Source organism: Chlorocebus sabaeus, chromosome 3 (assembly GCF_047675955.1).
Source record: "Chlorocebus sabaeus isolate Y175 chromosome 3, mChlSab1.0.hap1, whole genome shotgun sequence".
NCBI classification, from domain to species: Eukaryota; Metazoa; Chordata; class Mammalia; order Primates; family Cercopithecidae; genus Chlorocebus; species Chlorocebus sabaeus.
In genome coordinates this window covers 10,916,854-10,931,681 of record NC_132906.1, presented here as the reverse complement: position 1 = coordinate 10,931,681, position 14,828 = coordinate 10,916,854, and the positions used below count along the sequence as shown (strand labels likewise).

The window sequence follows — 14,828 nt, the reverse complement described above, 5'->3', positions numbered from 1 at the left end:
AAGTAAAGGTGAACCAAAGATGTTTCAGACAGATTTTCTAACAGCCTCTTGCATTTTTATGACCTTTCGTATTTCAACATGGGTTAACTGAAACATGATATCTACTGAAATGTAGGAGAGTATCCTTTAGCTGTATCATGATATATTTAAAAACCTTCAGAATGCCAGCAATTTCCATAAACATCATATCTCACTTTATAGAAAAAAAAAATACCTGTCTCTAGACCAAGAATACTGGCACTTCATATATGAGACAATCCTGTTCAGATTTACTGAGTTAGATATACAGTGACTTAACTGCAAAAAGTAACAACAGAAATAACCTGATAGGCTGTGTAGCGTGACAACTTTTTCTTATTCAGAATACTGAAAAGCAAGCTAGTCCAAGAAGCTGACCAACCTTAGAAAGTTAGGCTTGAGATCCAGCCTCTAGTTATCAGTGAAGTTCAATAATGTACAACTCAACCTCTTTCAGTCTGGCTTTAATGGTGCAGGAGAAATAACTGATGAATATCATGATGTTTACTGAAACCTCATTCTTCAGTGGAAGTATTCAAAACCCTTCACATTAATCAGTGACAGAAAAGTGTCAGGTTTGTTCCTTTTGTATAAGAAAATGAGAGAATAAGAAAGCCAAGGTCACACACAGAAAAATAACAGAAAAACAGAGAAGAAAAACCCAATCTTATATTTATACAGTTCAAACATTTTATTGATTTGACTTACAAAATAAACCATCTTATTGATTGGCCAAATCTCTCCTGCATAAACATAACATTCCAATGGAATTTTCCCAAAGTATTGCCCTAGTTAATCTAATACCCTATTCTTTTCATGGTTGCCAAAATACATATTTACCTATTTAAGGCTAAACTCAAAGAAGTTGGCCTGGTGTTTCTTAAGCATAGGAAAAATTTTTAATGTAAATTTAATTGTATATTTCCATAATGTTGTGCTTGTGGCATTAGCTGAAAAATCCTGGAATTTCAAAGCTGTCTTCCACTGCTAAACTACTTTGCACTTTGCAATTGATTAAGAACAGCAGAAGCAGTCAGAGTTGTATATCAAATTAGAGTTGATAAAAGCACTTAATGCAGATTTGAATGCCTTCTCAAAAAAGATTTCAACTCCCTTAAATTGACATGACAACAAATTCTTACAGCAGCATAAAAAGTATTAACTGAAATGTTATGGCTTTGGCTTAAATTTCCATCTGCAGCTCATCAAATGACTAAACAGTAGAAAGGAATTAAACCAAATCAGACTCATTACAGAGTCTGATATGCTGGCAGAATATAAACTTTCACTGCTTAGCATCTGGAGTTTTGGGTGACTAACATTTAAATGCCTGTGCTTGTATATTCTGTGAAAAATAGAAAAGTGTAAGAATATAGGTGAGATATCTGATCATTAAATTTGACTTATGGAAATATATAATTCAGTTTTTCTCTCACACATACGGGGTGGGGAGAGAAAGACAGAGAGAGAAAGAGAGAGAGAGAGAGAAACATAGCTCTTCTGTTTAATCTCCCAAGTATTTTGAAGAGTGAGAGAACCACTCAGAATGATAGACCACTGACTTTAAATTTGTCCCATGTGCAAAATTCTGATAAACATGGCAACTCCTCTTCACATTTTTCTAATGTAAGGAATGCCTGTCTGAAACGCTTGCTGCCCCATATTCTGAAATCTGGTCAAGTGTTCCAGGGTAAATAGCTTACATTTCCTCTTCTCCTTCAGCCATCTGTTAGAAGAAATATTTGAAACTGTTCTTACAGACCATTGCCTGTACTTCTGATGGTTCTCTGATGTAGTGAAAGTACAAACCCATAAAGTTAAAGTCAACAGAATCTATCAAACACATTCTCCCACAATAAAATTTTCTAGGGCCTACTCTGTCTCTGAAACATCATTGGATACCTCTCCCTAAGATCCCTGAAGTCCTGGAAACTTCTGCATTAATGTACCTGAATTCTGAATCTAATAAGGAAGGAAGGCAAGCTCTGAGAGCCTGGATGAAGGATCCAGGTGGGATGCATTTATGAAGCTCCCAAAACAAAGTGTGTACTGTGGTCAGTTGATGCTCAGTAAACAGGTATTAAATAGTGCTTGCCTTGCTTCCCTGACACTGTTGCATGTTGGAGCAATAACTAAGAAAAATTAATGCTTAGGTAGTAAGATTTGAAGTATAATCCAGCACTGAAAGGTAAGTAAAGATGTTCTTATGGAGAAGCCCATTCCCATTGTTCCTCCAAGCCTAGAAGATGCAACCTTTTCAGCTCAAAGAAAAAGAAGGCATTCTCTTATTCACGTAGCTGGCAGTTCTGCGACAGAATAATGTTGAAAGGAATATGATGAATGGCATCTATCAAATGAGAGACATTAGTATGAAAAAAAATGAGGTTAAGTTGTATATTATTTTGTTCCATAAATGCCATTCACGTTTCCAGGAAGTGGTTGCTTGCTAAATCTTCTGCACTAGGGTAGTGTGCAAATGGTGGATGGTTCCCAGAAGGCACCACATTAAGAAAAATTATAAATGTTTAAATGTTTTAAAAAGAGGACTAAGAGAAATTCTAGGGTGCAAATAAATTTGGAAAATCACAATACATATGTTTTTGGACAGACTTACTTCTGTATTTTTTAAGTGATAAATACCAAGATATATTGCATTTTTTAAAAGTTCTATTTGAAGGTAAATACCATGGACGAAGACAATTATTCGTTCATTTAAATCTGATCTGAAACTTCTCAAAATATACCTACATGATGCCATGTGGGTATCTCATACCACACGAACTAAACTTACGAAGAATTAAATCTTACTCTAAACCACAAGTATTTAAGAAGAAACTGGCTAATTAATAATCAGGGCATCTCACTCATCAAATGAGAAAATGTGTTTGAAGGTGCTGGGCAAACTACAAAGCACTAAATACATGTAAGGTTGAGTACCAGTAGCAGAACCTGCACAAAAAGCTTATATCTGTGTCTATCAGTCTACAGAACAGCCACGAACATAGTAAAATGTCATTTCTCATTAGCCCAAACTCACATCTGACACCACTTCACTGTTAATATCACATAAGACTCAGAAATACGAAAGTTACTAATAAGATGATTAGAACATTTGTAACCTATTTGACTCTTTAAACTGTACCCAAAAGTAAACTACTGAGTCGTGGGTATTAAAATGTTTTGAAACAGGTGTCTGTTTAGGATAGGATAGGAGAATCTTTGCATGTTATATCAGTTGAAACCTCTAAATATTGGCAACTTTCTCAAATGTCTGAGCTGTTCTCAGATTGTAAAATTATCCAGGTCATCTCTTCTTGCCTACTGCTCTTTGCCTTTCTATTTCAATTCTTGTTGGCAACTTCATCAAGCAGCATGCGAGAGCAGGCAAAGAAGTAAAAATTTATCTTTGTGCTGCCAGTCCTGTACATGATTTTATGGTGGAGCAGGCCAGAGCTATCAAGTAAATGAGACACCTGAATTATAGATAGATTTCCATTATCCCTGGAAATATTCTCGCTGATCTCACTGTTAAAGACAATTAGTGAATTTGCTACTGTTTCCTAAACAGAAAAACAATACATCAGGGAAACCTCAACAAGGCAAGCAAACTACCATTCCAAAAGAAGTAAACATCACTCATGCTTTTTGATTTATTTTGAAATTACAGAAAATATACCTCAAACACTCCTAACAGAAGAAATGTGCCTTTTTACTATACTCCTATTTTGTGAATGTCTGTATACATTTAATCAAATGATCATAGGGCACAGAACTGTCTATGTATTCCTTCAATAATGATGGAAAAGACTTGTGAACACTTAAGGTCTTTCAAACAGGCCTATGTGAGGGGATGGTGCTCTCCAGCACGTGTGTGTGTGTGTGTGTGTAACACACACAGAGAGAAACAGAGAGACAAAGAGCAGGGAGGGAACGAGAGAGGGTGAAGAAGGCTAAGACCTGGCAGAGACATCAGCCAACAAAAATAAAAATGGAAGTACCTATAAAGCACTAAGTTCCTCACAGTGTTCTTTATCCTTTGGTCCTTTGAGTGATTAAAACAAACAATGCAATTATCAGCTGGACTGGGGGAAGGGTTTATGGAGCTTACTACCATCCTGGCTTTGAGCAAATCCCTATCTCAAGTCCTGTTTGTTTCTTTTTTTGGGTTTATTTTTGTTTTTTTTTTTTCATCGAAAATGTGCATGCTACTTAAACTCACACGGTTATTGGAAAGAGTGAAGATAATAAACAGAGTGGACATATGGCCTCCTTTGCTGAGGGCAGTCCCAGTTTGCGCCCAGTGTCTCAGCATAATTATTAACTTTCACTCTCAAAAGTGTCACAGTTTGGAAAAGCAATTTTGTCGTTGCCCTGTATATAAATCATGGAGCATAGTACTTGATACAGAGTGGCAGTTATTGTTATTCAAGAACTGTCCACACATTTGAATGGGGAAAAAAAAAACCCCTCTGATTTGTCTTAATCATAAGCCCAGGGATAGCTCCTTTCTATTTAGAGAGCATGGATGTTGGTTTGGGGTTTTATTTCTCCTTAGAGCTGTAAACTGCTTTAGCAGAAGTGACCCCATGGCCTTAGAGAGGGTGTGGACGGGACACTGGAGTAAGTCTCCTTCTAATTGCCTGGAGCAGTGCTGGTACTTCCTCTATTTAAAGAACCCAATTAAATATGCCTGTACTTGATCTATACCCCTTTGCTGGATTTAGGCCACTCAGTTAACCTTCTTAGTTTTCCACTTTTTTCAACCAAGTCTATATAGAAGTTAAAACTAAAATTAATTTTGAGATTTTCTTAAGCCTTTCTCACAGTGTCCTTCAGGTACACTTGCGACATAAATGGGCATCAATAAACCCTGCTCTGCAGAGAATCTGAGATGTTTTCCATCCTCACTTGCACATGACTTTTCTCTTTGGCCCCAGAGCTAAGCCCATACTAACCAGCATTTCTATGTTGAACAGATCCTGTCCTTATCACTACAACTTAACTCACTACAACATACCTGAAAAATGCTGAATCTGATGCTCCTAATTGATGCAAGACTTTTCTAGAGCAACATTAGACATTTCACAATGCACACCAACCCCTTCCTACTGCAGAGAGATTGTTCGGTTCCCCAGAGCAGTTCATTTGTCAACAAAATTCTAAACACGTGAAAGAGTTAAAGGGCATTCAAAAGTTTCCCTCAATGGTGTATAGCAAGATTTGCCATATGTTATAGGAAGGATTCACACTGCCCTGAAAAGAGCAAGGTGTTGAACAGATTCTAAATGTACCTTCATTCACTGGGCCCTGTGTGTTCATCAGGCATCCTGGGGTGGACAGAGACACAAGGAAGCCCTTTAGAGATTTCAGACTAGTGTGGGGGCTCACACACCAGCTCTATGAAGTGGTATACAGCAAGCCCTTCTTTCCTGGGAAATAGCTTGAACTATCCACTCTAAACTTGTTCTACAGCAAACCTAAGAGGTCAACATGAGTTTCTGCCACTAAGAAAATTCCCAGACCAACTCCCATGCTTCTAGAAAGGATGCGCTTAGGGTAAGTAGGGATATTCTAATAGTAAGTGAGGTGGAAAGTTAAAGTAGTCGAGGTGTAAAGTTAAAAAGTAAATCTGGGAGAAAAAAAAAACCAGCCCAAAATAACCAACTAATTTTGACATTTATTCATGTAGTTCTCTTCTCTAGAGTGTAGCAACTGTTGATTACTCATAAAATAACCCACTTTGGATGCCAAGGCTAAGGGAAGCCATGGTCTACGTCCGATTTGAAGTGGATTCAGAGGGGAGGAGAGCATTAGAATACATGAATATTATTTTAATGTTTATTGGGCATTTACAATGTGCTAGGTATTGTGCTAAGTGCTTTATATCTTAATACCTCATTTACTCCTATGAGGTACCCATTATTTTGGCCTACATTTTACAGATGAGGAAACTGAGAGAGTGATTACTTAACTGTCCGAAGTCATGCAAGTGCAGGAGCAAGAGATCTGAACCAAGCCCATTTGGCCTTGCCATTTTTACATTCTAGGTAAGTGTGGCCTTATTAGGAGACTGACAGGTGTACAGGCATCCAAGGGGATAGGAAAGCCTCAACATTCAGGTCTACATAGGACATGTTATTTCCAGACATCAAGGCCATTTTAATTCCCACCTCCATTCAAATGAAAGGGCAGCCTGACAGAGTACACGTGCCAATGAAGAGGAGACTACCAGAATGAACATCGAATGAAAGCTAGTACATCTCACTAGCCAGTGACTGATCTGTGTATTGGCTTGTGAATTCTTCGGAGGGGACTAATACATACATAATTACATTTTCCCCACAATGTGCCATTAAAAAAAATATGGAAACCTTTACCTGGAAACGCTTATGGAATTACCTTTCTTCTAACACCTTGCAAAACAGCCATCCATAGTTATAGAGTTTGTTTCATTGCTTTTTAATTGCTGCGCTTTTGTAAATAAGCACCACCATATAATTAAGAGGCTGAGACTTCATTCAGGTATGTGGGCGGACATCCTCACCTCTCAAACTTGTGAGGCCAGGCATGCGCATGCAGGTGCGTGCAGGTGCAATTAGCCGCTTGCCCCATGGTGCATCCTCTCAGCCAAGGTTACACTATGTTGAGCCTTAGGGCTTCTGTTTCTACTCTGTCTTCTACACAGACAAATTCCTTTCTCTCTTTGCTGCTCAAAATATGTAAAACTTAGCAAAGAGAACTATGCTAGATTGTAAGCAGGTTAGTGTTGTAACAAGCTTAAAGAAGATAAACAAAGTATATTTCCTCTTCCTCTTTTAAGAAAGGACTGAAAAACATTCTCCCCCTCAAAAGAATGCTGGAAAGCCACCAACTTCACTACTCTGAAATAAAAAAATTAATACAGCGGGCAGGAACTGTGTCTTATTCACCTCATGTAGCCCCACAGCCTGGCACATAGTAGGTATTCAATAAATATTTGCTGAATGAATTGGAAGAATTCAAAATTGTATCACAGATATTCTCAAAGTAGAAATGAACAGTCATTTTGAATCATTTCCTGATGTATGTATGTGGGGACAGGAGTTTAGGAAGGGTGCAGAGAACATATACTTTATCTAGAGTGATTTGAAAATAGACAAGGGCAGAGAGATTTTTAAAAGAAATCCCATTGGCCTCAGTATTGTCACAACATAATTTTCTATTTAATGGGGCAATGACAAAAATGGATAGAAGAAAATAGTCTGGTCTTGGAATAATCAAATATGTTTAAAAACCACATACTGATGTCAAACTCAAAAGTGAGTTTTTTCAGATATTGGAAAACTGTTCCATGAAGAACACTGCATGTCAAATTCTTTTCATTAATCAAAGAGCAGCTAGACAAAGGAAGATTCATCCTTGAGTATAAAGGATTATACAAATAATGAATCCAAGTTAAATGATTTATAGCTATGACAAATAAAGAATGGTGTTTAGGCAACAGTATTACTCCCAAATGGCTTCCCACTTGTAGAAAAACAGCTTCAGACAAGCCCCATAGTGTATACAGTGGTGCAAAATGACCTGGAAAAAATGGTTTCTATGGATATCATTTAGAGATGCACATCTCTGAATACCTTAAGGCTGAAGGTACTTTAAGCTCTCTTCCTTAAATTTAAATTGCTTAAAGCAATTACAGCACCGGTTCTCCTGCCCAGGTTTTGTTTACATAAGAACAATCTTGGCCACCGGTCATTTGTGTAGGAGACAATCAATCACTAGCTCTTTGAGCACAGGTAGGTTAATCAGTATGCACATAACACAATATTAAAATTTTCATGGGAAAAATTTTTTATTTAAAACAATAAAGGATCAGTAATACCTGCTGGTCTTTTATCCAAAGCAACTACAAAGGCTGTTAGTGAAATAGAGAAGACTTTGTTTTTAAAATGTTCGGAAAATACAAGGCATCATTGATCACCTGAAGGCCTCATTTTAATTTGATTCCAGATCCACGACGGCTTAGAGGCTGTCTTTTTGAAACAGCGTATTGCTAAAATCCTTATGTAGGTCAGAAATGGAACTTCAGAAGCCATCATATTCTGCTATCCTAATAAATAATTAGGGTCAAAACCTCACTTGTTTATGTTTCAAAAAAGTACATTATTTGGACTACAGCAAACATCGGGATTTTAAAAAATTTGAATATTACATGGCATTCAGAACATCATCCACATGGACGAGGGAGAGATCAAATAAATCTGCAGATGCCTCTATATACAAAAAGGATGTCTTAGGTTTTGGACTATTAAGTACTTTTCCTTCTTCAGACAATACCCTAAAAAAACAATTACAAAGTACTCTGAAACCCTGCCACACCCCTTTGATTAAATCACACTTCACAAAATATTTAGAGAAAGCATGAACAAATCAAATAAACATCAAGGCAGGAAATGCAGCCAGGAATGCCTGATCCGGAGCTCCCCCAGAGTCTGAAGGGCTGCCTCACTTAAAAATTTAATCAAACACAATCTACTGTAATTCCATTGCAGCCTTTGCACTTAAGGAAAGCTAGTTCAGTCTCTGACATTTTGATTTTCACAGCAGATGGAAGCAAAAAAAGAAAGAAAGAAAGGAAAGAAAGAAAGAAAGAAAGAGAGAAAGAGAGAAAGAGAGAAAGAAAAGAAAAGAAAAGAAAAAAAGAAAAACTTCCGCGGCTCACAAACATATGTGTCCAGTTGAGATTTTCTTTCTCCAGCCTTATGCAACATCCAGCAAACAAACAAACAAAAAGGTTATTTTCTGTTACTCACTATTACTCCAGGATTTCAGTAAATATTTGATACTGATCTCAAAGAAGCCCGAATCCTGCTGGCTGGCCATGTCTGCGGCATACAAAGAGGCTGGGAGGACGGGCAGCTGCCGGGAGCAGGTACCGGGCGTGATGCGCCTGTCACAGGTTGTGATGTCAGCGCGGGGTCAGGCGCGGAGAGGCAGCTCTGCGGATTCACCTCCGGCTCCGGCCGGGAGTCCTCATCTAAAGGACACCGCCGAGCAGAGAGAGAGATGCTCGGCCGCTCCTCCTCCTCCGGGTCCAGGACTTGCTTCTTATTTGCTGGGCGCTGATCTCCCTGCAGCCCTCGGAGGCGGCGGCCGCGCTGCTTTCATTTCGGGGCTGTCATCACCAGCAACGCCGGCTGCCGGCCGCCCACCAGCTCGGCTCCAGTCAGGTATGGAACCGAGGAAGACCCCACCTGAACTGGGATCGGCTTTCTCCTGGGAGGGAGGGTTTCTAGGCCGGCCTCCCTGACGCGATGCAGGCAGCCTCCGGCCCGCACGGCCGCCGCGGGGCTGAGGGATGGGCCAGGAGCGCCGCCCCCTGCCCCTGCCCCCTGTCTCAACCTGAGTCGCCGCTCAGCCTCCGCCTAGGCTGCCGGAGGAATTTTCCCAGCTTCGGTGGATCCTCTCTCTTCAGCAAGGTTTCCCGTGAGCGGCCCGGGTGTGCTCTGGCTGCTGCTTCCCCTTGTGTCTGTCCCTGAAATAAACACAACTGCAGCACGCTGCGGTAAGCAAAGCTGCAGCTCTGCATCTGGTTGCAGCGACGGTTTGGAACACCCCATCCGTCAGCCTCGTTGCAGTAAGGAGGCTCAACAAGAGGACGCTTGTCTGGGCTTTTTCTTCCCTGCCTTCCACACGCACGGTGGAATCTGCATTTTGTACTTTTCCCTCCCAGAAATGCAGTGTTTTCAAGGGGCACCGGAGCCCGAACGTGTGCACTCTAAGGGAATGGTACAAACTGCTTAGTTGGCTTGATTTTGTAATGTCACACATTCCACAATGAATCTTATGCTCAAACCTCTCATTTCTAAGACCCACCAAGCCCAGTGAAGCTTATTTTATTTGTACGAAAAGGACAAGAAGCAAAGCATTAGAGTCCTTGCTCTACGATGGCTTTTGATTTCACCAATTCTTGCTATCAGGTGTCCTGATATTGGTTAGCTTTGTTTCACATTATCATTTAGCTTGACCAGGGGATTAAATCAGAGTACTGTATTTTAATAAGGACAGGTTATGTTGGAGGAGGTGGGATTTGGCCAACTATCTCATAAACCACAGGATCCTTCCCAAGTCCCAGTACATTCATGATTAATGTTTTCTAAAAAACAACAAAAAAGTAATAAACCATGTTAATAAGTATTTAACACAGCAATATTGGGCAAACTCCCCAAATCAACAAACAAACAGGACTTCCTAGATTAACAGTTCATTTTAGAAATGGAAGAGAAAGACTACAATGTACTTTTATTTTTGTCTTAAAAATATTTTGAAAATTCAACACTAAATAAAACTTTTAGAACTATGTCCTGAAAGGCCCTAAGATACTTTATCAATTTAATTAGTTTTTCAAACTCATTACACTTACCCAAATGGCAAGCACTCAATCACTCAGATTTCCAGCTCCACTTATACACTTTATTCTGATGAAATCTCTCATCAGATTGACTTCTTTTTAATTCATGTGCATACTCGAGTTGCTGAGCTGATTTTATCACTTGTACTTTGAATGTATGGATTCTAGGTAAAATAGACCCAAAGGTTTTACCTTGAAACAATTATTATATCTGAAAATAAATTTCATACCTATGCCCATCTGATGTGGTGCTTCCTCAAGACTCAGATGGCAATGAATGAACAGGTAGGCTACACGGTACCCTGAGATTAACGATGGCACGGGCTCTCAAGGCAGGGCCCCATGTTGGCTCCTGGCACCAGTGCTCACTAGCTTTGAGCCCCACAGTAAATATTAACTTTACTAAGCCTTCATTTCCTCATCTGTAAAATGGGGTTGTATTTTCTTCCTACAGTTGCTGGAAACAATAAATAGCACTATATATGAAAGGGGCTCAGCATAGTATTTTGCCCATAGTTAACACTTCATTACATTTTAGCTACACTGGGTTTGTTTTTTTTTTTTCTTTTTCTTTTTTATGAGACAGTCTCACTCTGTCGCCCAGGCTGGAATGCAGTGGTGCAATCTCGGTTCACTGCAACCTCTGCCTCCCAGGTTCAAGCGATTCTCCTGCCTCAGCCTTCCAAGTAGCTGGGGTGACAAGCTTGCACCACCATGCCTGGCTAATTTTTGTATTTTTAGTAGAGATGGGGTTTCACAGTGTTGGCCAGAGTGGTCTTGAACTCCTGACCTCAGGTGATCCGCCTGCCTTGGTCTCCCAATGTACAGACATGAGCCACTGCGCCCGGCCCATTCATTCTTACTATGAATCCTTAGTGACTCTAAAATAGAACTTTTTTTTAAAAAAAAGCTAAATGCCTTTTTTTCTTTACTCTTTATGTGGTTTAAAAGATATATTACTTTTGAACACCAGTGGTAACTATTTGGGGGGAGCAAGTTGGAGACATTTAAAATCAGTTGCAATAAGCAAACATGCTATTGTATATTGCTACTCAAATATATAGAGATTCTCTCTGTTGACTTTATTTTCTAAAAAATTTAACTGGCTTTTTAAAGTTTTCAATACTTAAATATATAAGTTTTCAGTATTTAACTACTACAAACATACTAACTTGCTGAGAATGCCACTCATATATATTTCAAGGGAAACTATCATAAAAATGTAAATGCTACTTAGAAAATAATGTTTTCAATGGCATCTAGCTTTCACTGTGAAGAGTGAATCAGCAACTAAGAGCCCAGTTTCTGTCTTTTAGAACCTGAAATCTTGTCCAGTGCATGCTTTTTTTTCATTTGAGTACCTTTAAAGAGGGCATATACTGTAAAAGAACAGAAAAGGGCTTTTGTTTTGTTGAAAGGCCTGCAAATCAAATACAATGACACCTGCTGCAAGCTGAGTTGAAACATTTATCCTTTTGTCTCCTCTCTCTCTGGGGGGCTTAAAAAAAGTAGTCAGAAGAGGCACCTGGACAGAGGTACTTTAAAATACAACAGTAAAATCTGAATGTGTTCCTGGCTTGCTAATTACTTCAGTTATGATTTAAGAGGACCTAAAGCTATCTCAGCTTTCATACCTGTAAAAAGGAGGGATCCTTCCTTAAAAATTTTAGGAGAACATACAATGAATCGTCAAGCATGGAATAAGGCATAGATATTGGGGTCTGAGTGAAAGATAACAGTAATACAGGAAAAGTGGAAGGCCTCAGAAAATGGTATCAAAGAGTAGGAAAAAGGTGGGGCACGGTGGCTCATGCCTGTAATCCCAGCACTGTAGGAGGCCGAGGCGGGCGGATCACGAGGTCAGGAGATCAAAACCATCCTGGCTAACACAGTGAAACCCCGTCTCTACTAAAAATACGAAAAAACTAGCCGGGCGAGGTGGCGGGAGCCTGTAGTCCCAGCTACTCGGGAGGCTGAGGCAGGAGAGAATGCCTCTGACCAGGAGGCAGAGCTTGCAGTGAACTGAGATTGCGCCACTGCACTCCAGCTTGGGCGACAAAGCGATACTCCATCTCAAAAAAAAAAAAAAAAAAAAGAGTGGGAAAAAGTCGGAAAGTGGCCTGACACAAGTGATGACACTAAATGAATGACACCATCTACATCTGTTGAATATAAATAGTGTACTTAAAAATACATGTATTTTTATATTTAATCCTCACCTCAAACCTATGAAGTAAATACTGTTATTAGCCCCATTTTACAGATGAGAAAATTGAGGCTTAAGGAGGCATAAAATAAGGTCAAACTCATATGGTTGGTAAAATGTAGGTCTATTTTAGACCCTAAGACATTTATCATAACTTTGTTTTTTTTTTTTTAATCACAAGCAAGGTGAGAATCATGCTTACCAAGTTCTTCAGAGAAAGTTCAGGAAGAAGCTGGGCACAGTGGCTCATGCCTGTAATCCCAACACTTTGGAAGGTCAAGGCGGGTGGATCACTTGAGGTCAGGAGTTCAGGACCAGCCTGGCCAACATGGCGAAATGCCGTCTCTACTAAAAATACAAAAATTAGCTTCGTGGTGGCACCCGCCTGTAATCCAAGCCACCCGGGATGCTGAGGCAGGAGAATCACTTGAACCTGGGAGGTGGAGGTTGCAGTGAGCCTAGATTGCGCCACTATACTCTAGCCTGGGCAACAGAGCAAGACTCCATCTCAAAAAAAAAAAAAAAGTTCAGGAGGAGATGCTAAGGTACTCCTTAACATAGCAGAGGTGCTTCAGGTCCCATTGACTCTCCCAGCCTAGTCACTGCCTTCCTGCCTGGCTTTAGCCTGGCTGATGCATTCCCTGGGGGCTGTAGCCGATTCCGAGAAACCGAGAGAAGAATGCCTTTATTTTTCACATTAATTTGATTCATTATACAGGCTGTGATCTCTACAAGGATGACTGACCTAGAGTGGAGGTGGGGTGATTGATGATGAAAATCTAGTCTGAACTCCACTCTCCAATTTGGCAGGCACAGAGGTGGCAATGGGCTGCTTCTACCTTGGCATGGGTCTCCATCATCCCAGGACTCAATCCAGAGGAAGGGGTGCCTATTTTTTTCCATCAAGATACCACATGGGCTGGTGGTAGCTCTGGGTGGTCAGTGGGAAGGAGGTAGGTGGTCAGAAGAAAGAAGTGACCCATTGGTCACCTGTGTACCTATGTCCTAGCAAGCCGTGTGTAGCAGAGTGGGATGAGAGTGGTAAAGGATACAGGGATTATATCTCACAATCTATAGCATTTACTCTCCTCCTGCCTTGATCCCGATTATAACCATCTGTCCTGTCTCTTCCTCCAGAAGACCTGTGTCTTACTCAGCTTTGTGTTCCCTACATTTCCATAGCACACAGTAAGTCCTCAGCAATAAACATATGTTGAGCGAATAAGTGAATGAGCGAGCTTGTCATGCCTGCCTGTTATCTGCTGCCTCTGGAAAAAAAAAAAAAATGTGTAAGAAATGCAATTTTTTTGTTTTAATTCATACTTAATTTACTTTTTTTAAAAGCATTTTGGACAATTTTTTGAGGCTAAATTGTGTGGCATTCAAAAAAAATGTGAAAACAGAGCTTTGCAAACAGTCTGGATGCATGCCAACATCAAGAGCCATTACCTAATGATTTTAAACCATCTGATGGAGTTGATTGGGTTAGGATTGGAATCCACCCCCTTTCCTTGTAGACGGATGCACGTGGGTACACATGTGTAATTACTGTCACAGAGTGACATGTACATTCATGAACAGAATATGTTAGGCAGAAAAGAAATGTTTCACTAGCATCCTGAGGAAACAAAGGAAATCACTAAATGCAAGAAAATAATTGCTTTATCAATTTTTGATCAGCAGTCTCAACTTCCAAAAAAGCATGAACTACATTATATTCTCACTATTATACATTGTATCTTAAGAACACTTCCAAATCAAATTAAGCATCCCCTGAACTGAGATACAAAGACAACAGTTATAATCAATGGTGACAAGTATGGAAAAAGGGTTTTATTTTTCTTTAAACAGTAGAATAAGAGGCCTTTTAGAGATAATCTAAAGGACAAAGTGTTGAAATAAATAACAAACTTCTCTTTTGACCTATTTTTGATGCACAATTTGGACAGATCTATCCTATCCTAAGAAATATTAGAGAAAAAATATGAAATGATGCCACACAATGTCCATGTGGTAAGTATCAAACACAATAATCATTCCCTTAAAAAAATCCAACCCACATATATAAATCTTCACAAAAATAGATTCAGCAAGTTTTGAAAAACATTTACTCCATTACTATCCACTGCAATTTTTTTTCAATAAATTGAAATACATTTAAATGTTTTGAATGCAATAGAACTTCATTATAGCAAAGCTTGTTGTTGTCCAGAT

The 14,828-nt window shown here is 39.5% G+C and overlaps 1 protein-coding gene across 2 annotated transcripts in view; it reads right to left on the bottom strand.

Moving 5' to 3' along the window:
* Positions 1 to 13,947, bottom strand: part of FRY (FRY microtubule binding protein) — a 274,917-nt gene extending 260,970 nt beyond the window's left edge. The window contains exon 1 of one of the 2 annotated variants that reach the window (XM_037986846.2): positions 8,811 to 13,947. In XM_037986846.2, the coding sequence (XP_037842774.1) occupies positions 8,811 to 8,880 (70 nt within the window). In that variant the 5' untranslated portion in view covers positions 8,881 to 13,947. The remainder of the gene's footprint in view (positions 1 to 8,810) is intronic. The other variant, XM_007960079.3, reaches the window with a different exon arrangement.
* Between the last annotated feature and the right edge of the window lie 881 nt (positions 13,948 to 14,828).